General features: G+C 38.0%; 1 protein-coding gene across 10 annotated transcripts in view; it reads right to left on the bottom strand.

Moving 5' to 3' along the window:
• VPS8 (VPS8 subunit of CORVET complex) overlaps positions 1–26,881 on the bottom strand; it is a 363,874-nt gene that overhangs the window by 65,080 nt on the left and 271,913 nt on the right. For all 10 annotated transcript variants that reach the window (XM_074404642.1, XM_074404643.1, XM_074404644.1 and 7 more), the window contains 3 exons: positions 26,638–26,741; positions 15,523–15,604; positions 15,084–15,166 (listed from right to left, as the gene is read on the bottom strand). In XM_074404642.1, coding sequence (XP_074260743.1) covers positions 15,084–15,166; positions 15,523–15,604; positions 26,638–26,741 — 269 coding nt within the window. The remainder of the gene's footprint in view (positions 1–15,083; positions 15,167–15,522; positions 15,605–26,637; positions 26,742–26,881) is intronic.

Below are 26,881 nucleotides of genomic sequence, written 5' to 3'. Positions count from 1 at the left end.
ACATTTCACTGTAATATACATAATTTAAAAGCAAAATCGTGAAAACGACCTCATGCTGGGACACATATAAATTATAGAATGCAAAAGGGAGCTCAAAGCTTCTAGCACAGCATGCATCGCCCCACTAGCTCTTCAAATTATTTTCCAAGGATGTCAGCTAGATTTTTCAGCAATGAATAAATACTGAGGTTTCTCTTAAGTTGTCTGCAAACTATGAAAGAAGAGCATACTTGGGTACCCATGTAAATCTGGTTTTCAAGACGCACACTAGAAAAGACGTGATGATCACTTTTTTCCTATTGCTTTCTGGTACGTATTGTATCGTGTATGTGGGTGTTTACAATTAAAATCTTTTTTAATGGAGCACTGCTTTAAAATATGAATGATGTCCTAAACAGGAGAGTCTATAAATCATTTGTTTGCCTTTCCTCAGTGAGAAAGTAATAAACAGCTTCGCAGAAGCTAAAAATTACTTTTGCCATAGAGCGAAGATAGAATGTAACGTATATAACATAAATATGGTCCTTTAAAATGTTCTCTTACTTATCACCTAATATTCATGAAAAAAGACGGTATCATTTGGGACCCAGGCATCAGTCTGAATAAACGTGAAAATCAAGAAGATCTTTGAGAGCCTCTTATCAGGTGACCACTTCTTTTGGAAAAACGAATTTTTTCAGTCGTATCTGAGCTACTGTGCATCAAAATAACTGCTCCTCCCTCCTTTTTCAATGGGGATCTGATAAATCGAGGTGGGTATGAGGAATGCCTTGATTAGTGTGAGATGCAGAAGAAAAGGCCTAAAACTTGAAGTCAGTAGACATGGATTAATTCTGGTGGTTCTCATTTCAAAACTGAATAAACCAAGACAAGTTATTTGATCTTTCTGAGTGGCAGAAATAGGAGGTACTGCTACTTCCCCGGACAGCTTAAAGCGCACAGTTAGAGATCAAAAAAAGATAATGAACACCTAAAAGCTTTGTAAACTGTTGAGAACTATACAAGGACATTAGGTAAGGAAGTCAACTAATATTTAATGGGCATATACGATGTTTTAAGCACTGCACTGGGTGTTGTAGATAACATTGTGAACCAGGGAGACGTGATCTCTGCTTTTATAAAACTCACAGCCTGGGGGTAAGCTAATAGGAAGGTAGGGGTCCAAAAGAGTTTATATTTACAGGTGTGACTGGGGCTGCAGTGAGGGTGGAAAGGCAAGGGAGAAAAAACAACTCCTAAAATATTCTAGGAGATAAAGTGGAGAGGATTTAAAGTGGATTAAATACTAGGACTGCTGAGGAAAGTAATGAGAAATTCTACCAAACAGTGAAGGATGAAATTATACAAATTGTCTACAATCTGTTCCAGAAAACAGAAGCACTTTTCTGTTAACTCATTCTCTGAGACCAGCATCACCCCAATACTGAAACCAGACAAAGATGTTATGAGAAAGAAAACTATATGGAGATGCAAAAATCCTCAACAAAATATTAGCAAACTGAATCCAACAATGCATAAAAAGCGTTATACATAGCAACCAAGTAAATGGGATTTAACCTAGGTATGCAAGGCTGGTTCAACATTTAAAAATCAATTAATGAGCCGGTGGTTCCTGCCTGTAATCCCAGCACGTAGGGAGGCAGAGGCAGGAGGATGGCTTGAGACCGGGGTAAGACTTGCCTGGGCAACACAGGGAGAACCCATTCTCCACAAAAAAGGGGGGGTGGGAAGACAAGAAAAATCAATTACTGTACTCCATCACGTCAACAGGTTAGATAAGAAAAATTATATATGATCATATTAGTAGATGCAGAAAATGTGCTTGATAAAATCCAACAACCATTCATGATAAAAACTGTGAGCAAGCAAGGGGGGGAGGGGGGGACTTCCTCAACTTGAACCTGACAGTTAACATCATACTTAATGGCGAGAAACTAGATGCTTTTCTCCTAAGACAGGAAATAAGGCAAAGATATCCCCTCTCACCACTCCTATTCAACATTGTACTGAAAGTTCTAGTCACAGCAGTAAGACAAGAAAAGGAAATAAAAGATATACAGATTGGGAAGGAAGAAATAAAACTGTTTGCAGATGACATGATTGTCTATATTGAAAATTTCAAGGAGTCAACAGCAACCCCCCACCAAAAAAACCCCTTAAACAAATAAGTGATTACAGCAAAGCTACAGGATACAAGGTAATTATACAAAAGCCAATTGCTTTCCAACATGCTGGCAACCAACAGTCAGAATTTCAAATTAAAAACACACTACTCGCATTAGTACCTAAAAGACAAATATTTAGATGTGTATAATAAAATATACATAAAGTTTGTATAAAGAAAACTGTAAAACCTTAATGAGGGAAAGGAAAAAAGATCTAAATAAATGGAGAGATAATTCATGTTTATGAACAGAGAGATTTGATATTATTATAATATTACTTCTTCATTTGATCTATAAGTTCAATGCATTCCCAATCAAAATCCCGGCAAGTTACTTTGTAGATATCAACAAATTGTTTCTAAAGTTTAAAGGAGAGAGGGAAAAGACCAGGAATGGCCAACACAGTAATGAGGAAGAACAAAGTTGGATGACTGTCACTCCCTGACTTTAGGATCTATTATAAAACTATAGTAATCAAGACAGTGTTGGTATTGGCAAAGGAACAAAAAAAACAGGTCAATGTAAAAGAATAGAAAACCCAGAAATAGACCCATATGAATATGGCCAACTGAGCAAAGGCAATTCAGTGGAGAAAGGAACAGTCCTTTCAACAGGTGGCGCTGGAACAACGAGTGCCAGCTGCGTATGTCTACATGCAGAAAAATGAATCCACACTGACCACGCAGTCTCCCCCAAAACTAACATAAAATGCATCATAGCCCGAAATGTAAAATGCAAAAATACAAAACTTTTAGGAAAAAACATTGCAGAAAATCTAGATAACTTTGAGTTTGGTGATGGGTTTTTACATATAACATCAAAAGCATGATCCATGGAAGGAAAAGTCAATAAACTGGACTTCATTAAAAGCAAAACTATGCTGTGTGAAAGACACTGCTAAGAGAATGAAAAGGCCAGCCACAGAGTAGGGAGAAAATATTTGCAAAACACACATGTGATAAAGAACCTTATCCAAAATATACAAAGAATCCTTAAAAGCCAACAGCAAGAAAACAAACACTACAAAAAGCACTTAAAAGCTCAATAACACATGTTGTAAGAGAACTACAAATTACAACAATGAGACTACCACACACCTACGAGAATGTCTAAAACCCAAAACACTGACAATACCAAATGCTGGCAAGATATGCAGCAACATGAACTTTGATTCAGTGCTGGTGGAAATGTAAAATGGTATAGACATTTTGGAGGAGAGTTTGGTGGTTTCTTACAAAAGTAAGCAGTCTTATATAAGCCAGCAATCACATTCCTAGGTATTTACCCAAATGAGTCTAAAACCTCAGTAGACACAAAAGCTTGAATGTTCACAGCTGCTTTACTGAAAACTGTCAGAACTGGACGGCAACCAAGAAAAAAACAAACAAGCCCATTCAAAAGTGGGCGAAGGATATGAACAGACACTTTACAAAAGAAGACATACATGAGGTCAACAAACATATGAACAAATGCTCATCATCACTGGTCATCAGAGAAATGCAAATCAAAACTACATTGAGATACCATCTCACGCCAGTTAGAATGGCGATCATTAAAAAATCTGGAAACAGCAGATGCTGGAGAGGATGTGGAGAAATAGGATCACTTTTACACTGTTGGTGGGAGTGCAAATTAGTTCAACCATTGTGGAAGACAGTGTGGCGATTCCTCAAGGACCTAGAAATAGAAATCCCATTTGACTCAGCAATCCCATTACTGGGTATATATCCAAAGGATTATAAATCGTTCTACTGTAAGGACACGTGCACACGAATGTTCATTGCAGCACTGTTTACAACAGCAAAGACCTGGAACCAACCCAAATGCCCATCGATGACAGATTGGACAGGGAAAATGTGGCACATATACACCATGGAATACTATGCAGCCATCGAAAATGATGAGTTCGTGTCCTTTGTAGGGACATGGATGAACCTGGAAACCATCATTCTCAGCAAACTGACACAAGAGCAGAAAATCAAACACAGCATGTTCTCACTCATAGGCGGGTGTTGAACAATGACAACACATGGACACAGGGAAGGGAGCATCACACACTGGGGTGAGTTGGGGGGAATAGGGGAGGGACAGCAGGGGGTGGGGAGTTGGGGAGAGATAGCATGGGGAGAAATGCCAGATATAGGTGAAGGGGAGGAAGGCAGTAAATCACACTGCCACGTGTGTACCTATGCAACAATCTTGCATGTTCTTCACATGTACCCCAAAACCTAAAATGCAATAAAATAAAATAAAATTTTAAAAAATAATCTCCTTCCTAGATCTAAAAGGCTTATACATTTGGGTTATAATTTTCTTTCAAAGAAACTTTTGTCTTCAAGGGAAATTTTGCTTATATCAAATATTAAATGTTTTTCATTCTTAAAAAAAAAAAAAGATGTTCTTTGATGGGTTTACGGATAGACAAAACTGTGGAACATCCCCACGATGGAATATAGAGAGATATTAAGAAATGAGCTATCAAGACTCAAAAAGACAAGGGAGAACTTTAAGTGCATATTGCTCGGTGAAAAAAGTCAGTACGAAAAGACTACGTGCTCTATGATTCCAGCTATACGATATTCTGGAAGAGGTAAAATTATAGGGAGAGTTAAAAAAAAATCAGTGGGCCAGGCATGGTGACTCACACCTGTAATCCCTACACTTTAGGAGGTGAAGGTGGGCAGATCGCTTGAGGCCAGGAGTTCAAGACCAGCCTGGTCAACATGCCGAAACACCATCTCTACTAAAAATACAAAAATTAGCTGGGCACGGTGGTGCATGCCTGCAATCCCAGCCATTTAGGAGGCTGAGGCATGAGAATCTCTTGAACTTGGATGGTGGAGGTTGCACTGAGCAGAGATCATGCCAATGGACTCCGGCCTGGGCAACTCTTAAAACAACAAAAAGAAAGAAAGAAAAAAAATTAGTGGTTGCCAGAGGATTAGGGTAGGGAGGAGGGTGAACAGGTGGAGCACAGGGGACTTTTAGGGCAGTGTTAGATATAACAATGGTAGATACAGGACATTATACATTTGTCAAAATCCATACAACTGTACAACACAAAGGGTGATTCCTAATGTAAACTATAGACTTTAATTATAATGTATCAACACTAATTCGCCAATGGTAACAAATATACCACACTAATACCAAAATAGTAACAGGAGGCAAAACTGTGTGTGAGAGGGAGAAGGGGTAAAAGGGAATTCTCTGCAAGTTCTGTTCATTTTCTCTGTAAATCTAATACTGCTCTAGAAATTAACAATAAAAATACTAAATCTGAATGAAAGGTCAGGTTGTATAAAAGGCTTGCTGACTGATGCAATTCCATGAAGAGTGACACGGCAGCTAGCCAGCCTTTTTCCTGAGGAAAACCTGAAGTATCCAATCTGTTTAGGGTTTATTTCTCTGAGATCATTCAGTGTCTCAAGAAAATGAACCTCTGTCTCCTTCTTGGGAAGTGAGTGCATCTGATGGCTGCTGGAAGGGGAAGAGGAGCAGGGAGAATCCTATCAGCAGACTTTCCCGAATCCTCATTTTCAGCCCTGTGTTTTATCCCCGCCCCTTGTGTCTCAGTCTAGAACCTCTGTAGTTCAATTTCTCTTGCTAACAGACCAATGGCTTCCCATGTCTGTAGCTGGGGTAACAATCTGGGTGGGTGGGAAAGGAACCCGGGGGACTACACACTTACATACAGACTTGAAACACATTTGCACCTCATCTCGTCTTCTGAGCTCTCAGCCCTCATGAGTTGGGATGAGAATCAGCTAGCTTCTTGTCAGTGTAACTAATGAAAGACTTCAGGTCACGGTGTCCTCTGCTTTGCTAACTCAGTGGCTGCTCTTCTGTTTTCCCAGTATTTCTTGAAATCTCTCATGTGTTGATATGGTTTTTCGTGTATCATTTTAATGCCTCTGCTATCTTTTCAATGGGGGGCTTAGCAAGCAGGAAAAATGAATGCTGATAGGTTTAACTATAACTTCATCCTTGACTTTTAAAACAAAATAGCTTTATAAAGGTCTAATTGACATAGATTTGGGTTAATTTTTACATAAATACTTGTGAAACTATCACCACAATCAAAATAATGAATACATCCATCATTCTCCAAAACGTCACGTCCTGTAGCAGTCCCTTTTCACTTCTGCCTTGAACCTGTATCATCTCATCCTAACCCCCAGACAACCACTATTCTGCTTTCAATCGACATTATGGATTACTTTGCATTTCCACATAAATGGATTACTTTGCATTTCCACATAAATGGAACCGTATAGTATGTATTCTTTCTTGGCTTGGTTTCCTTCACTCAGCATAGTGCTTCTGAGATCATCTACACTGTAGTGTGCTACAGACCGGATGGATGTCTGTGTCCCGCTCACCAAATTCCTATGTTGAAGGACTTAGTTCCCAAAATGGTGGTACTGGGAGATGGGATCTTTGGGAAGTAATTAGGTCAGGAGAGTGGAGTCATGGTGAGTTAGTGACCTTATAAGAAGATTCAGGAGATGCTTCCTCTCTCCCCTCACCATCCCCAATCACCATGTAGGGGTACAGTAAAAATGCAGATGGCTATCTGTGAATCAGGGGGAGGGGGCTCAGCAATGCCTCACCATGCTGGCACCTGATCTTAAGATGACCAGCTCCCAGAACTGTGAGAATAAACGTTTGCTGTCACAGCTATTCGGTCTATGGTACTGTTACAGCAGCCCAAGCTACGACACAGTGCACATCAATAGGGGATTTCTTCTTATTTATTAGCAGTATTCCATGGTAGGGTACACTGGAAGATGCATTTCCATTTACCTGTTAGGGACACCTGGGTTGTTTCTAGTTGTTGGCTATTACGTATGAACAAGCTACAAACATTTGTGTACAAGGCTTTGTATATGCTTTTATCTCTCTCTCTCGAGTAAATATCTAGGAGTTTAATGGCTGGGTCATATGGTAAGTTTATGCGAACTTTCAAAAAATGGTCAAACTGTTTACCAAAGTGTTTGTACCATTTTCTACTCCCAGTGCAACGTAAGTGCATGAAAGTCCCAGTTTCTCCACATCCTTGCCAGCATTTGGTATAGTTAGGCTTTTCAATTTGAGCCATCCTGATCTGTAGGTAGTGGTATCGCATTGACATTTCCCTAATGAGTGATGATGCTGAGTAGTTTTTCATGTAAACATTTTCCATCACAGTTATCAGTGTATCCCTTCTTTGGCAGGGTCTACTCAAACTTTATGCCCATTTTTCACTGACATATGACAGTCCGATATATTTTGGAGGTACACGTGATATTTTGATATCTGCATATAATATCACAATCATTACGATGTATGTGTATAATGTAATGATTAAATCTGGTTAGTTGGGATAGCCATCACCTGAAACATTTCTCTTTTTTCCCCTGTTGGGAACATTACAAATCTAGTTTTTTGATGTATATAATAAATTACTGTTAAATATGATCTCCCTTCTGTACTACTCAGTACTAGAACTTATTCCTCCTATCTATTTGCCCACTTTTAATTAAATTGCTCATTTTCTTACTGGGTTTTGAGAGTTCTTATATATTCTACACCCAAGTCTTTTATCAGATATATAATTTGCAAATATTTACTCCCAGTCTGTGACGTGCCTTCTCATTCACTTAACAGAGTCTTTTGAAGAATGGAAGTTTTTAATTTTGAAGAAATCTGATTTATCAGTTTCTTCTTTTATGGATCATGAATTGAATGTCACAGCTAAGAAATGGCATGGACCAAGGCAACAAAGACATTCCCTTAACTTTTCTTACATATAGTGTTTCAAATTTACATTTATGTCTATGATCCATCTTGAGTGGATTTAAAAATATTGTGTATATGGTAAGTGGAAACATGCTTATTCAGTTGTTCCAGCACTACGTGCTGAAAAGACTATCCTGAATTGCTCTGGCTTATCTGTCCGTATCTGTGTGGATATACTTCTGAAATTTCTATTCCATCAATCCTCTGACCTTACAATATCATACAGTCTTGACGACTGTAGCATAATTATAAGTGTTAAAATCAGGTAGCATTAATAATCATACTTTGTTGTTCTATTTCAAAGTTTACTGGTTGTTGAGGTACTTAGCATTTCCCTTAGAATTTCTGCAATCAGTTTGTTAATTTTTACAAATGTGCCTGCCGAGATTTTGAATGAGATGATGGATCTATAATGTAATGTGGGAAGATCTGATATCTTACTAACATTGAGTCTCCTGAGTCCTGAACAAGGCACACCTCTCCATTACGTAGGTGTTCTTTAATTTCTCTCAGTCACGTTCTGGAATGTCTAGAGCACAGGTTTTCTGTATCTTTTGTCACATTTATCTGTATTTCACTTTTGGATGCCATGTCTAATCTTTTGTTATTACTATACAGAAATAAAACTGATTTTCATATATTAATGTTTTATTCTGCAACCCTGTTAAACTCACTTATTATTTTCAGTAGCTTTTTTTGTAGATTCCACTGGATTTCCCACAAAAAAGAATCATGTTGTCTAAAACTAAGGACAATTATACCACTTTCTTTCCAACCTGAATGACTTTATTGCTTTTTGTTGCCTTGTTGCATTGGCTATAATCTCCGGTACAATGGTGAGCAGAAGTGAAAACAGACGTTCTTGTCTTGTTCCTGATCTTAGAGAAAAAGCACTCAGTGTTTTACAATTAGTATGACGCTAGCTGTAGAGTTTTCATAGACTCCCTTTTATCAGGTTGAGAAAGTTTCCTTCTACTCCTAATTTCCTGAGAGCTTTTTTTATAAATGGATATTGAATTTTATGTGTCTTGTGTTGATCATACGGTATTTTTGTTTAAAGACCGTTAATGTGGTGAATTGTGTTAATTAATTTTTGGATGTTAAACCTCACATTCCTAGGATAAACCCCACTTGGGCATACTGTTTTATCCTTTTTAATGTTGAATTCATTTTGCTAACATTTTGTCAAGAATTTTAAGAACTTTCATATCTATATTCATGAGGGCTATTGGTATTTTTTCTTGTAATGTCTTTGCCTGGATTTGGTAACAGGGTAGTGCTGGCTTCAAAGAGTGAGTTGTGAAGTATTCACCCCTTTTCAGTTTTCTGCAGTAGTCTGCATAGATTTGGTATATTCTTCCATTAAATGTTGGTAAAACTAATCCGTGAAGCCATCTGAACCCAGGGATTTCTTTGTAGAAAGATTTTTCACCACATATTCAATCTCATTAAAGATATGCGGTTATAAAATTTGCTTATTCGTCAGTAACATGGTAGTTTATATCTTTCAAGAAGTGTGTACCTTTCGTCTAAGTTGTCAAATTTAGTGGCATAAAGTTGATTCTCTTTTTCTAGTTTTTTAAGGTAGAAGCTAAAGTCACTGACTTGAGGCCTTTTTCCTTTCTAGCCTAGGTGTTTAGGGCTATACATTTCCCATCAGTAACTGATATCTGCAAACTCTGATATATTATTTTTTCATTTTCATTCAGTTAAAAGTACTTTTTCTAATTACTTTTCCATTTAGTTACCCAGTACTCATTTTTGTCCTGTATCTCTTTTAATTACTTCTTTGATCTCTGTGTTAATTACAAATATGTTTGTTTCCAAATATTTGGGAGGTTTTTTCCTGTTATCTTTCTGTTTTTGATTTCCAATTTAACTCTACTTTGATCACAGAGTCTTTCATTTTTCACTTGAATTCTTGTTTTACAGCTCAGAATACGGTCTCTCTTCATAAATGTCCCACATATATTTGAGAAGAACGTGTATTTTGTTGTTAATTGATATATAAATGTCAACTAGGTCAACATAGTTGAGAGTACTCAGAAGAAAATCTGCTGTCATCCTTATTTTCTTCCTCTGCTTCCCATGCCCTCGCCTGCTTTTAAGCTTTTCTATTTATCACTAGTTTTAAGTAATTATGATAAGCTTTGTTGTCATTTTCTTCTTCTTTTTTTTTTTTTTTTTTTTTTTTAAATATAGACATGGCCTTGCTCTGTTACCCAGGCTAGACTGCAGTGGCATGATCACAGCTCACTGTAACCTTGAACTCCTGGGGTCAAGCAATCCCCGCTGGCCTCAGCCTCCTGCGTAGCTAGAACCATAAGTGCACGCCATGACACTCAGCTAATTATTGTTATTATTATTATTATTACTATTATTTTTGTAGAGACGGGGTCTTGCAATCTTGCCTAAGTTGGCAATATAGGAATTCTGGCCTCAGATTCTCTCACTTTGGCCTCCTAAAGTGCTTGGACTACAGGTGTGAGCACCACACCTGGCCTCTTCGTGTTTCTTGAGTTTGGGTTTCATTGAGCTGTATGCTAATAAGTTTCAATCATTATTCCTTCAACATTTTTTTCTGTTCTGTCTCTCTTTTCAGGACTCCAAGTATGCAAATATTGGGCTGCCTGAAGTTGTGCCACACCTTGCTGATACTGTCAATTTTTTTCTGGTTCATTTTTCTTTACATGTTTCATTTTGGATAATCCATATTGCTATGTCTTCAAGTTCACTAATCTTTTCTTCTGTTTGGATTTCTTTGTCTGCTAATTCTTATACCCATGTCATATCTTGGTTTCATTTTCCAACTTCTCTGCATATGAGATACATTTTGACTGAATATCAGACATGACACCTTTTACTGCTGAGTCCCAGGTAATTTTGTATGCCTAAAGGTATCATTAAGCTTTGATCTGGGATGCTTTTAAGTCACCTGGAAACAGCTTAATACTGTCAGGTCTTGTTTTCAAGATCAGTAAGACACAACTAAAGCCATTTAAGGCTGTTTCCCACTATTGACTATTCTGCAAACTCTACCCAATGTCCTGTAAACCACAAGGTTTTCTAGTCTGGCAGGAAGGAAGGGCCAATCTTGGCCTTCAGTCAGTGTGAGTACTGTTCCCTCAAATCTTTCCAGGTGGCTCTTTCCTGGCCTGGGTAGCTTCCTCATACACACGTGCCGATATTTGAGGGGACCTTCCTCACATCTCTAGTTCTTGTTGTAGGTCTTTCCCAGTACTTTCCCTGCACACTCTTGCCATGTTAGTGCCTCTTGACTCTTAGTTCCACCTCCTCAAATGAAAGAGTATGTCAAAAACTGCTTGTGATCCCCTTTCCTGAACTATTGCCCAGAAACTGTCAAGACATTAAGCTGCTGCGAACACAGGGCACATTTTATTTCCTGTGTCTCAGGAATCACTGCCCATTACTGCATGGCAGTCACTATTTGACAACTACCATTTCATGTGTTTTGTCCAGTTTGGGGTTGTTTCAAGCAGGAGGGCAAACACAGTCTCTGCTACTCCATCTTGGCCAGAAGTCGGATTCCTCAATACTTGATTTTAATTCACTCTAGAAATATTTACTGAGTACCTATTATGTGTCAGGTGCCTCTGGGCTAGTTGATGGTAACAGAGCACTAGGCAGAGTCTTATCTCTCAAGGTCCTTAGATTCTAATGGGAGACAAATATTAGGTAAATAGACCTGCCTCTGAGACGCTTCCTAAAACGCCAGCTTGGTCGTTGCTTGCCTTGCCCATTCACTTACTCATCAAGTTCATCTAGTTTTAAGAATTTCACTACCATTTCTACGTTGATGACTTCCAATTCTACATCTCCACTTCTTACCTCTTCCTATAAACTTTCCTATGAACTCCAGTCTTGGTTTTACCCACTGTTCCTGTTAGCCATATGAACCTGAAATTAGGTTCTTTTGTTGAGACAGTGTTTCATTCTATCATGCAGGCTGGAGTGCAGTGGTATGGTCGCGGCTCACTGCAGCCTCACCCTTTTGGGCTCAAGTGATCTCCCACCTCAGCCTCCTGAGGACTACAGGCACATGCCACCATGCCCAACTAATTGTGTGTGTGTGCGCGCGCGCGCGTGTGCGCACATGCAGAGAGACAAGGCCTCATGATGTTGCCCAGGTTGGTGGCTAGGTTCTTTTTGTGACCCCCTGTATATAAATAGTAAAAGTCTGGTGGATTCTATCACCTAAATAATTTCCAAACCCATCTTCTCCATTTCATTCTATATAGTCCAATTAATTATATATGTAACATTATACAAACCTATATATATATATAACAATATGTAACCCTATTATGTTCTATGTACTCTATACCTTCTGTTTTCATCCCTTCTAGTCTATCCTGTATAATGCAGGAGAAGTGATCTTTCTAAAGAAAAACCTCACTCTATCATTCCTCTGTTTAAAATCTTGATGACAACTGATTTTAGAATAAAATCCAAACTCCTTATCATGAATTACAAAGCAATTAAAGACACAGTCCCCACCTATCTCTCAAACTTCAGCTCTGTGATTTTTCTTTATTCTTATCCTATGTTCTGAGCACTCTTAAAACATCTGTAACTCCCCAAACGTACCACACTTTCACCTCGAAATCTTTCTGTATATAGAATAACCCTACCTCCTTTCTTTCCTTGATTTCTTTAGACTCGTTTAAGAACCAGCTCAGACATCTCCTTTTCCAGGAAATCTTTCTGAATTCCCTAGTCTGTTTCAGGTATATACTTTACTGGTACTCCTTGGCCATATATAGTCATAAATTCAACTCGATCTAACTTACTCAAAGAAGTTAATTATAAAAATGCTACGGTATTTCACAGGTCCAAAAAGAGGAGCAGGTAAGTCTACAGAGTCACAATGAGGGACTCAAATGCCATCAGCTTTTTCTCTCCACATGGTCTCCTCTCCTGGTTACATGTCTTGAATCCTCTTTATGCATTGTATTCGTTTGTGTGTCTCTTTGTGTGTCTGCTACATTTGGATCCTTCTCTCTACAGATTATGCTTTTCCACTATTCCAGTCCACGTAATGGAAAAGCAGGAACTGTCAGCTCCTGAAATTTGTACTTGATGTAATACAGAGACCTAAAGAGAGACTTACGGGCCTTTTCCAAGAACAATTCTCAAATTTTCTGGAAAGCACATTGATCGGTCTTGCTTAGGTCATCTGCCCACCCTGAGTCAATCGGCTGGAACCAGGAGGCAGGGTCACGCTTTCTCATGGCTGCTCCTGCTCTTATGCAGATTAAGTGTAGAAATGTAGGCATGGCAATCAGCCTATGTGGGTGCAGAGCAGATAACCCTAAACTTGGCCACTATTACTTGCCTAGAGCCCTATGAATAGTTGAATCACAACATTTTTTGTCTCTTAAATAAGAGCTCTTCTGGGTTAAGAACTACACCTTTCATCTAAACAGCGTAACATATAATTAATATATTTAATTAATAATTAACTCCTCAAAAGACCAGGGACATAAATAAAAAAAGCTCACATGAAATAATAAACAACATGAATTAGGAAGTGAGAAACTCAGGGAGTGGTCCAGGTTCTGCCGCTAATGATAGGCTAAGAACTCAGCTTCTCTGTACTTCAGTTTCCTCTTTCTTCAGCAGAAATGCTTATAGTAGCCCTACCTACCTCAAGAGATTGCTGTGGGGTTCAAATGAAATGGTATCTGTGAAAGCACCTTGAAAAATAAAAATCTATGTACAACTATACGGTAGCTTAATTACAGTAATCACAAACATGCAAATGAGGAATTTCAGAAATAGCATATCTTTTTGATTAGTGGGAATTAACCACTGAAAGTAGAAAATAAGAAAAAATTATAATGAATGCCACTATAACTCAAAATAAAGTGAAGATCTTCAAATATCAAGAGATGACTAGATTCCAAAGTCTTGAAATATAAAAAGTTTTAAAAATCAAGTTTTTACCAAGAGAAAAACACGTTTACGTTATAATTTACATATAATGTGTGGTTAAAGCTCAATGTGAGGCAAAATGTGTAACACAGAGAGAATCCATTTGACTTTAGGATTTCATTTCTTCTAACTTATTTGGAAAAGTATTCCTGCCCTTACGGAGATATTACTTTATATATGATTAGAAACCTCCTAAGTAATATGCTTTAAAATGGATATGAGAAGCAGTCGATATCAAAGAATTATTCAACACATAATAATTACGAAGATCAAATGAAATAACACATGTAAAAATGTATTGTAAATGATGGTATACCGTGTAATGACAGAATACAGGAGGCAGTCCTTCTTATCAGAAAAGCCCCAGAAGCTTAGTATCAGATGGGAAGTAGAGCTTGGTGAGTCTTAAAAGAGAGCTGATAGGAACATTCTTGATGGAATAAAAATCATTTGAAAATGATAAGGACTAATGGCATCGTATTACTGTTTGCTCTGTGTGTGTGTGTGTGTGTGTGTGTGTGAATGTACATGTGTGCCTATACTGAATACAGTGAGGAAAGGCACAATGGATTCGAAGTATAATTCCTGTTGTTTCCCAAAGAATGCTCAGAAGTTTTTCTCTAAACGTGTATCTTGGAGTATTTTGAGTGTTCTCTTTTGATGAAGTGGAAGGTTCAGGCCTTTTTGTTGAAAGAAACAAGCTGAAATGATGCTTCCTACAAAAGCTCTGGACACAAAACCAGCTAGAATTTAGTCAAGGATGAGTATTCCAGACAAAAATAATTTTAGGATGAGTTAGAAAGCCTAAATAACAACCGATGCTTGGGAAATTCCTGTATTAATTTTTAGATTATCTTTTTCAGCTGGAAAGAAATTATATCTCCCTCCTAACTGCAAACCAATAGGAAACTTGTGTATCTGAATTCCAAGGCAATAGGGAATATCTGAAGGCTGCATACCCTAACTGAAAGTCACAAGCTTATGTCAGGCAAAGTCATATCAATAAACGGACAGAAAATACTCAAGAATGAGGGTCAGAAGTTAGATATTTGGCTATTGCCAAAATTAGCTGCATTGTGCTTGAGATCCATTTAAACAGTAGCCCAATTGGCTGTTATTTATATATAATTAAAATGTTAGTTGAAATCAATCAATATTTAATATTCACCCCTTTTAACTCACCTGTAAGATTCTTTGCAAGATTGATGGCAGGGCAATGAAGGCTGCCATGCTGTTTAAAACTTGCATGGTCAAAGATTTCAGAGCTGTTTTAACAAAACATTAATATTAAGGTTAGTTTAAAGTAAGAGTTTTCAGATTTTCCTGTAAGTCTGTGGAAAATAGTGGATTTATATAGTTTCTTAGAAACTTAGCTAACCAAGGCCTATTTGATATTTTAAAACTTAACTATTGATAAGTTACAAAAGCTACAATTATTTAAGATAAATTATGTAAGTGGAACAACTGAAAGAAACAAAAGATGGGATCACCTACATGGTTTCATTAAGGAAAATCGTAAGAGTATGCTATTGGAAAAGGATATTTTACTGATCGTTTCTGCAGACAAATACTGGATTGATGATCTAGGTGGATTCAGTCACTTGAATTCTGAAGAACTCACCTTCAGAGTGTAGATGAGGGACAGCTGAACTGGACAGCTTCTGAGGGGCCATCATTGCCTCCAATAATGGAAACCAAAGTGCCTATGATGTCAGAGAAAATCAAAGAAAAACACGAGTGGTCAAAGAAAACAATGAAAAACAAAAGAATCACTAACATCAGCATAATGTTTTACAGGATGAAATGTACTTCTCACATTTGTTGGTAAAAATTAGAAAAATAAAAATGGAAATATTTGGGGAAAAAAGAGACAATAAAAAGCAGAAACCACAGTTAGAACAACTTCATCTTCTACCATGAAGCCTTGGGAAACATAAGGAGGCCACAGTTAAGTCAGTCTAGGCCTTGGAACTGAAATCTTATGCATCCCAGGAGAGGGCATGTTCAAAGAAGCCGGGAAAGAGCTTCCTGCTAGATTCTTATCTACTCTATTAAAAATTTATCACTGACAAAGTTTAAAATAACACTACTGCTGCATAAAGAAATAAGCACCCCCACTAGCTGTCCCCCACCCAATTTTCTTTATCTATGTCAAACAAGAAAAATAAGTAAAGGTTATCCGAAGTTTTTTTATATCAAGCATTATTTTATATTTTCTAAGTCATCACAGACCAGGAAATAGAAGTTAAAACTGTATCAGTTAACATGATCAACCATGTCAAGAGGTAAAAAAAGATCTATCATTTATTTATATTATGGTAATCACTACTAAAAGCTTCACAGTTCGTTTTTGCATTTCAATCTCATAAAAACTTATATAGTAGGTATTATCCTCACTGGAGATATGAAACAGAGGGCCACTGAAGTTAAGTCATTTTTCAAAGATCACACAGCCAGTCAATTACCTGACTCTAAATTCCCTGTTCTTCCTAAGCCTTAGGAAAAATCTTCATTATAAAAAATGAACCCACTGCTGCCCTGCCCCCGTGAAGATGCTGCCACACCACCCCTGCTGGTGTGCACGACACCCCACAGCACTGCTGTCCATGCTGGCACCAGCGTGTGCACCTGTCATACTGCCATTGCTGCTGGCACACACACAAGGATGGATGCCACAGCCCCTGCCTCAACAAAGTGCTTTCTGAAGTGTTGTTACCAGCTAACTAGCTGGTAACGTTTTAGCTCCTCCAATACAGCAGATACAAAAGCTTGAAGGGCCAGAGCACAAAGCTGTAGGCCTGGTCTCAACCACTCAGGGTTAGAGCAAGCAGCCCAGTAGTGCCGAGTTGAGCCTTGGGCCCCTGAAGTCTTCCAGAAATGAAGACAGCCGACTGACCATTATACTGCAGTCAAACTTTCAGAGGCATCAAAGAATACAAAAGCAAAAAATGCCATCCAAAGGACAGCAACTTCAAAGATTAAAGGTCCACCACAGCCCACACAGATGATAAAGAACTCTGGAAACTCAAAAAGTCAGAGTGTCTTCTTAACAGCAAACCACCCCACTAGTTCCTCAACCATGGATCCTAACCATGCTGAAATGGCTGAAACGACAGACACAGAATTCAGAATTTGGATAGGAATGAAACTGTTTGAGATTCTGGAGAAAGCTGAATCAAAATCTAAGGAATTTTAGGAATCTAATAAAACAGTACAAGAGCTGAAAGATTAAACAGCCATTTTAATAAAGAACCAAACTGATCTGTTAGAGCTGAAAACCTCACGACAAGAATCATATATACAATCGGAAGAATTAATAGCAGAATAGATCAAGCTGAAGAAAGAATCTCAGTGCTTGAAGACCGGTTCTTTAAATCAAAAATAAAGATAAAAACAAAGAAAAAAGAAGAAAAAATGAACAAAACCAAGGCCAGGTGCAGTGGCTCATGCTGGTAATCCCAGCACTTTGGGAGGCTGAGGTAGACTGATCACCTGAGGTCAGGAGTTCAGGATCAGCCTGGCCAACATGGTGAAACCTCGTCTCTACTAAAAATACAAAAAAATCAGCCAGGCGTGGTGGCAGGCACCTGTAATCCCAGCTACTCAGGAGCCTGAGGTAGAAGAATTTCTTGAATCCAGGAGGCAGAGGTGAGCTGAGATCACGCTACTGCATGCCAACCTTGGTGACAAGAGCAAAACTAAAAACAAAAACAAAAACAAAAACAAAACCAAAAACCTACCAGGAAATATGAGATTATCAAACCTTTGGCATCCCTGAAAGAGAGGGAGAAAGAACAAGCAACCTGAAAAACATATCTGAGGATACTGTCCACAAAAATTTCCCTAACCTCACTAGGTTCTTGATCTCGAGAGGCTGACATTTAAACTTAGGAAATGCAGAGAACCCTTGTGAGATATTATACAAGATAACGATTATCAAGACACACAGTAATCAGATTCTCCAAGGTCAACGTGAAAACAAAATTAAAGGCAGCTAGGGAGAAGGGGCAGGTCACCTACAAAGGGGACCCCGTTGGGCAAACAATGGACTTCTCTACAGAAACCATATAAACCAGAAAACATTGGGGGCTTATAGTGAGCATTCTTACTGACTATAAAATTCTAAACCAAGATTTCATATCCAAACAAACTAAACTTCATAAGCAAAGGAGAAATATAATCATTTTCAGACAATGAATGCTAAGGAAATTCATTAACACCGGACATGTCTTACAAGAGGTCCTTAAGCTAAACATGGAAACCAAAGACTATTACTGGCCACCAAAAGAACACACTTAAGTACATAGACCACTGACACCATAAAGGAAGTACAATGAAGTCTGTACACTAACCAACCAACAACATGATGACAGGATCAGATCTGCACATAACATTAACCTTGAACATAAATAGGCTAAACGTACACTTAAAAGGCACAGAGTGGGAAGCTGGATAAAGAAGCAAGATCCAACGGTATGCCGTCTTCCAAGAGATCTCTCTCACATGCAATGACACCCACAGGCTTAAAGAAAACAAATGGAGAAAAATTTACCAAACAAAAAAGAGCAGGGGTGGCTATTCTAATTTCAGACAAGAAACTTTAAAGCAACAATGAACAAAAAAAGACAAATAAAGGCATTACATAATAATAAAGGGTTCTATTTTACAAGAAGAGTTAATTATCCTAATACATATGCACCCAACACTTGAGCACCAGATACACAGCACAAGTTCCAGAAGCCTATGAAGAGATTTAGTTAACCACACAATAATAGTGGGAGACTTCAACATGCCACTAACAGTATCAGACAGATAACTGAGGAAGAAAACTAGCAAAGATGTTCAGGAGCTGAATGTGACACCTGACCAAATGAATCTAAGAGACATCTGCAGAACATTCCACCCAATAATAATAGAATATACATTCTTCCCATCTCCACCTGGCACATACTCCAAAATCAACCACATGATCGGCTATAAAACAATACTCAACAAATTCAAAAAAATGAAAATCGCCGGGCGCGGTGGCTCAAGCCTGTAATCCCAGCACTTTGGGAGGCTGAGGCGGGTGGATCACGAGGTCAAGAGATCGAGACCATCCTGGTCAACATGGTGAAACCCCGTCTCTACTAAAAATACTAAAAATTAGCTGGGCATGGTGGCGTGTGCATATAATCCCAGCTACTCAGGAGGCTGAGGCAGGAGAATTGCCTGAACCCAGGAGGCGGAGGTTGCGGTGAGCCGAGATTGCGCCATTGCACTCCAGCCTGGGCAACAAGAGCGAAACTCCGTCTCAAAAAAAAAAAAAAAAAAAAGAAAATCATACCAAACGCATTCTCAGAACACAACATAAAAAAATGGAAATCAGTACTAAGAAGGTCTCTCAAAACCATGCAATTAAATAACAATTAAGCCTACTGGATGACCTTTCGGGTAAAAACAATGAAATTAAGGCAGAAATAAAGAAATTCTTTGAAACCAATGAAAACAAAGATACAACACCAGAATGTCTGGGACACAACTAAAGCAGTGTTAAGAGGAAAGTTTACAGCGCTAAGTGCCCAAATTGAGAAGTTAGAAAGATCTTAAATGAACAACCTAATAGCACAACTAGAGGAACCAGAAAAGCAAGAGCAAAACAACCCCAAAGCTGGCAGAAGAAACAACCAAAATCAGAGTTGAACTGAATAAAATTGAGACAAGAAAAACCCTATAAAAGACTAATGAAACCAAAAGATGATTCCTTGAAAGAATAAATAAGATGGCTAGACCACTAACTAATAAGAAAAAGAGAGGCTGGGTGCAATGGCTCACAATAGTAATCCCAGCACTTTGCGAAGCCAAAGTGGGAAGGCTGTTTGAGCCCAGGAGTTCAAGATCAGCCTGAGTAGCATGGAGAGACCCTGTTTCTACAAAAACACAACAATTAGCAGGGTGTGGTGGTATGTGCCTGCAGTTCCAGCTACTCTATCTGGGAAACAGGTGGGAGGATTGCTTGATCCTGGGAGGTCAGTCATATTACTGCTCTCCGGCCTGGGTGACAGAGCAAGATCCTGCCTCACAAAAAAAAAAAAAAAAAGAAAGGGAAGCCAGGCGCAGTGGCCCAAGCCTGTAATCCCAGCACTTTGGGAGGCCGAGGCGGGTGGATCACGAGGTCAAGAGATCGAGACCATCCTGGTCAACATGGTGAAACCCCGTCTCTACTAAAAATACAAAAAATGAGCTGGGCATGGTGGCATGTGCCTGTAATCCCAGCTACTCAGGAGGCTGAGGCAGGAGAATTGCCTGAACCCAGGAGGCGGAGGTTGCGGTGAGCCGAGATTGCGCCATTGCACTCCAGCCTGGGTAACAAGAGCGAAACTCCGTCTCAAAAAAAAAAAAAAAAAAAAAAAAAAAAAAGAAAGGGAAGGAGGAAGGGAAAGGGAAGAAGGAAAGAAGAAAGAGAGGAGGAAAAAGGAAGGGAGGAGGAAAAAGGTGAGAAGATCCAAATAAACACAGTCGGAAATGACAAGGGGACATTAACACTGACCCCCACAATTATAAAACAACCTTAGAGACTATTACAAACACCTCTATGCACACAAACTAGAAAACCTAGAAGAAATGGATAAATTCCTGGAAACATACAAGCTCCTAAGATGGAACCAGGAAGAGACTGAAACCCTGAATAGATCAATAACAAGTTCTGAAATTGAAGCAGTAATAAAAAGCCTACCAACGAGAAAAAGTCCAGGACCAGATGGATTCACAGCCAAATTCTACCAGACACATAAAAAAGAGCTGGCATCAGCTGTACTGAAACTATTTCAAAAAATTAAGGAGGAGAGACTCCTCCCTAACTCATTCCATGAGGCCAGCATCATTCTGACACCAAAACCTGGCAGAGACACAATTAAAAAAAAAAAAAAAGAACGAAAAGAAAGAAAACATCAGGCTAATATCCCTGATGAACATACATGCAAAGATCCTCACAAAATCCTAGCAAACAAAATCCAGTAACATATCAAAAAGCTGACCCACACCCACAATCATCTAAGCTTTGAAAAGTTAACCAACAACAACAAAAAATAAGGTAAGCAATGAGAAAAAGGCTCCCTATTCAAGAAAGGGTGCTAGGATAACTGGCTATCCACATGCAGAAGAATTAAACTGGGGAACTATGTATCACCATATACAAAAATCAACTTAAGATGGACTAAAGACTTAAATGTAAGACCTCAGAGTATAAAACTCTTAGAAAAAAACCTAGGACATACTCTGCTGAATATCAGCTTCGTAAAGTATTTATGGCTAAGTCCTCAAAAGAAACTGCAACAAAAACAACAATTGAAAAATGAGACCTAATTAAACTAAAGAGCTTCTGCACAGCAAGAGAAACTATCAAGGGAGTAAACACACAACCTAGAGAATGAGAGAATATTCACAAACTATGCACCTGACAAATGTCTAATATCTACAATCTATAAGGAACTTATATCAACAAGCAAAAAACAAATAACCTCATTACAAAGTGTGTAAAGGACATTAACAGACACTTAAAAGAAGACCTACAGTGGCCAATAAACATGGGGGAAAATGCTACCCATCACTATCATCAGAGAAATGCGAATCAACAAGATACTACCTCACACTAGTGAGAATGGCTTTTGTGAGAATGGCTTTTGTTAAAAAGTCAAAAAATAGTGGACATTCACAACTCTGCGGAGGAAAGGGATCACTTATGTATAGTGTTGGTAGGAATGTAAATTAGTTCAACTACTGTGGAAAGCAGTTTGGAGACTTCTCAAAAGAACTGAGAGCTGAACTACCATTTGACCCAACAATCCCACCATTTGGAATATATCCAAAGGAAAAGAAGTCATTCTATCAAAAAGATACATGTACAGGTACCTATATGTGCACTGCAGTAGTATTCACAATAGCAAAGACATGGAATCAAGCAGATCCCCATCAACAGAGGATTGGATGAAGAAAATGTGTCACCTATACACTGTGGAATACTATGCAGCCATAAAAAGAATGAAATCATGTCCTTTGCAGCAACATAAACAGAGCTGGAGGCCATTATCCTAAGTAAACACAGAAACAAAAAACCAAATACCACATGTTTTCATTGATAAGTGGGAGCTAAACATTGGGTATATGGTCATAAAAATGGGAACAATAGGCACTGGGAATATAAGAGGAAGGAGGGGGATAAGAGATGAATAATAACTACCTGTTGGGTACTATGCTTACCACCTGGGAGACAGATTATCCACTCATACTCCAAACCTCAACACCATGCAATATATCTAGGTAACAAAGGCCGGCATCATTCTGATACCAAAACCTGGCAGAGACACAACCAAAAGTCATGTACTCCCTGATTCTAAAATAAAAGTTGGGGAGAAAAAAGAGCAAGTTAAATGAAAAAACAAACAAAAAGTCCAAATACAGTCTGCCAATCAAAAGATGAATAAAAACCAAAATTTAGCAATAAAAAAACCTGGTAGTAATTTAGGTAGTAAATCAACCTAAAGACTCAACAGCTACGGAAACAGGAAAGAATGTTATAAATCTTAATGAGGTAAAGCACTGTGATGAGTTACAGTTAGTCGGTATGTGAAGGGAAGAGCAAGAAGCAAGTATGAGTCCATGGGAATTTCCTTAGTGACATGGCATCATACATATCATAAAAATGGAAATGTACAATAATTATAAACATATATACATAATTACAATGGGAGCTAAACATTGGGTACACATGGACATAATGATGGGAACAACAGACATGAATAAAGAGGGGGATGAGGACGGATGACAAAGGTATATGCAAATTTTCAACTGCAAGGGGGTTGGCACCCCATCCCTTGTGTTGTTCAATGGTCAACTGCAATACACCATGCTTAAGTGTGATTTATCCTAGAAATGCAAGGATGATTCAACATATGTCAATAAATAAATGTGACACATCACATCAACAGAATGAAGAACAAAAACCATATGATCATCTCAATCAATGCAGAAAAAGCACTGGACAAAATTCAACATCTCTTCATAATACAAACCTTAATAAATTAGGCAGAAAAAGAACACACCTTAACATAACAAAGGCCATATATAACAAACTCACAGCTAATGTCATACCAAATGGGAAAAAGCTGAAAGCCTTTTTTCTATGAACTTCAACAAGACAATGATGCCCACTTTTGCCACTGTTATCCAATATCGTATTGGAAATCCTTGCCAGGGCAATAAGGCAAGAGGCAGACATAAATGGCATCTAAATTGGAAAAGAAGAAATCAAACTGTCCACTTAATTGAAAATGACATTATCTCATATATATGAAAACCTAAAGACTCCACCAAGAAACAGAGAACTGATAAACGAATTCAGTGAAGTTGCTGGATTCAAAAATCAACATTCGACAATCAGTAGCATTTCTATATACCAATAACAAACTACGTGAAAAAGAGGTCAAGAAAGCAATCTCATTTATAAGTGCTACAAAAATAAAACATAATACCTAGGAATACATTTAACTAAGGAGTTGAAAGACCTCTAGACAGAAAACTACAAAACTCTGATGAAAGAAACAATATACACAAATACAAAGACATCCCATGCTCATGGATCAGAATAAAGTTAAAATGACAATACTATCCAAAGCAATGTGTAGATTCAATGCAATCCCTATCAAAATACCAATAACATTTTTCATAGAAATAGAAAAAAAAATCTTAAAATTTGTATGGACTACAAAGGATCCCAAATAGCCAAAGCAATCCTGAACAAAAAAGATAAATCTATACGCATCATATTACCTGATGTCAAAATATATTACAAAGCTGTAATAACCAAAACAGCATAGTACTGTGTGTATAGACACATGGACCAATGGTATAGAACAGAGAATCCAGAAATAAATCCACATATTTATAACTGATTTTTCACTAAGGAGCCAATAGTATACATCAGGGAAAAGACACCCTCTTCAATAAATGGTGTTGGGTAAACTGGATATCCATACGCCGAAGAATGAAATTAGACTCCTATCTCTCACAATATACAAAACCGACTCAGCATAGATTAAATGCTTAAATATAAAGCCCACATACATAAAATTACTGGAAGAAAATACAGGGGAAATTCTTTAGGACACTGGTCTAGGGAAGATTTTACAGCTAACACTTCAAAATCACAGGTAATGAAAACAAAAATCAAATAGAAAAAAACCCCCAAATAGACAAATAGTACTATGTTAAACTATAAAGCTTCTGCACAGCAAGGAAATGATCCAAAGAGTGAAGAGACAACATGTATAATGAGAGAGAACACTGCAAACTAGTCACCTGACAAGGAACTAATATTTAGAATATATAAGGAACTCAACTCAATAGCAAAAGAACCAAATAATCCAATGAAAAAGTGGGCAAAGGATATGAACAGGCATTTCTCAAAAGAAGATCAACATATGTGTAACCATACGAGTGGCCAACAGGTACATGAAAAAAATGTTCCAACATCACTAACCATCAGGAAAACGTAAATTAAAATCACCATGAGATATCCCGTCACACTTCTTAGAACAGCTATGATAGAAAAGATCAGAGATAAGTCTTGCTGAGGATGCAGAGAAAAGGAAAGCCTTGTACGCGGTTGGGGAGAATGTAAATTAGTACAGCCATCTGGGAAAACAGTATGGGGGTTCCCGAAGAAACTAAAACTAGAGCTACAATATGATTCAGCAATCCCACTACTGGGTGTTTATCTAAAGGAAATATACTACAATCAGTTTATCCAAGGGGCACTTGCACTGTAGTTCTAACTCACAATAGTCAAAATATGGAACTAACCTAAGTGTCAATCAATGGATGCATGGATAAAGAAAATGTAGTAAGTATACATAAAGAATAGTATTTGGCCATAAAAAAGGATGAAATCCTAACACAGCAACAAGGATGGAAGGAGAGGTCATATGTTATGTAAAGTAAGCCATGCACACAGAAAGACAAATATTTCATGTTCTCACTTCTATGCAGGGAGCTAAAAAAGTTGATTTCATGGAGGAATAGAGTAGAATGATGACCAGAAACTCGTAAGGATGGGTGGGGGTATGAGGAGAGATTTGTCAATGGGTACAAGCATACAACTGGATAGAATTTTAATAAGCTCTAATGTTCAACAAAACAGTAGGGTGACTACAGGAAACAATAATTTACTGCATATTCAAAACAGCTAGAAGACTGGAAATGTTCCCAACACAAAGAAATGATAAACGTCTGAGGCGACAGATAATCCTAAGAAACCTGATTTGACTATGATACATTTGCATGCATGTATCAAAATATCACATGAATTCCATGAATATATATAATTATTATGGATCAATCGAGAACATTCTTTAGTTTTACATAAGCTTCCTATGGGAAGTTGAGTACTATACATGTATTTTTTGAGTACTGTATTTTTAAAGGCAAGCATTATTTGATGCAATTTTACTAAAATTATATCAATCTAGGCAGACAGAAAATATCTAGAGTGGTGTTCAACGAATGATAATGACAGTTATTTCTGAGTGATGGGATGAATATATTTTAATTTAAAAAAAAACAACATTCTTCTGCATACCTTTCTGTATTTCATGATTTTTAAAATGATGAGTATGTTTAATTTCACAGAAAGTTTCTTACAATAAAGGAAAACAATCACAATATGTAAATGTGCTTGTTATACACAATTTACATTCTAAAGAGTTTTCTTAATTTATGGCCTTGAAAACTTCTGGACAAAAACTTAAAGGAGAAATTTACGCATCTCAGAAGAACAGAAAACATGCCACAATTTGTTATTTTCATTGTAACATGTATGGCTAAATATGGATATATAGTTAATTTGTTTCCCGTTTCAAAAACCCAGGCATTAGAAAGAAGCCAGACTGGCAAGTTAGAGCCCTGAGCCATGGAAGGGCAGGCAAAGAGTTAAGCCATATCATGACACAACTTTACTTCTTAAAACTACTGCAGAATTTAACTGACAAATCTCATCTCACCCCCTTAGTTTCTGCTTCCCTGCTCTAACTCCCACCTGCACCTGCTGCTCAATGATACCTCCTTCGGTTTTGTTTTCTTCTTTTGTGCCGCCTGGGATCTGTGACAGCAATGGTTCCAACGTTGGCTGTAAATCGGAATCATGAAGGGAGCTTTAAAACATAGCAGTGACTGGGTCCCATCCCCAGAGGCTTTAATTAATTGATCTGGGGTGCAGCTTGAGTACTGGAATTGTTTAAAGCTCCCCAGGTGACTCTCATGTGCAACCAAGGTTGAGAATTACTACACCGTAGCCTTCTTTAACCTTTTTTCAGCTTTCTCTGTAGCCCTTGAGGACTTTCCTCCGGTTCTTCATGCTCACTTTCACCACAGGGAATAGAGGCGATGATAAATGATGACCTATCTCTGGTACCATGACATGGAATACACAAAATCTCAGTCCAAAGAGAACAGGCACATCTAGTGTCCATGCACCTTAAGCTTTACAGCACAGCCAAACCACGAATAGAAAGCCTTTGGTGAGAACAAAGAAGCCAGGCATTCTTTATAATAACTCCAGTGTCTTCGACTCCTGGGAACACTAAGAAGTGATTAAAATCCACCTGAATTAAACTCAGGTGGCTGACAGGGCAATGGAAATAGAATCGACTCCTCGTTTCAGACAAGTACCGGCTTCTAAATGCCTAAAGAGTCATTCTCCTACCTCACGTTGCTGCTGGTTCAAATTATGTGAATTTCTCTGGCAAAGAGCAATGGTCTCTACCATAGTATCTTCAACATCCTTCAGTGAGGGATCCTCTTTGGTATCTAGATTTAGAAAAAGTGTAAAAATCATTTAAGGATATACTGCCGAAAACCTCAGAGCTTCCATGAAAAGTTACTTTTTTTTTCTTTGCCGCTCCTTCATTTTCTAGCATATAATAATTCAAAAAACCTGATATTAATGT

This window comes from Saimiri boliviensis, chromosome 8 (genome assembly GCF_048565385.1).
Source record: "Saimiri boliviensis isolate mSaiBol1 chromosome 8, mSaiBol1.pri, whole genome shotgun sequence".
Classification (NCBI taxonomy): domain Eukaryota; kingdom Metazoa; phylum Chordata; class Mammalia; order Primates; family Cebidae; genus Saimiri; species Saimiri boliviensis.
Note: the sequence above shows the minus strand (reverse complement) of the source record. Positions and strands in the feature narration are given on the sequence as shown.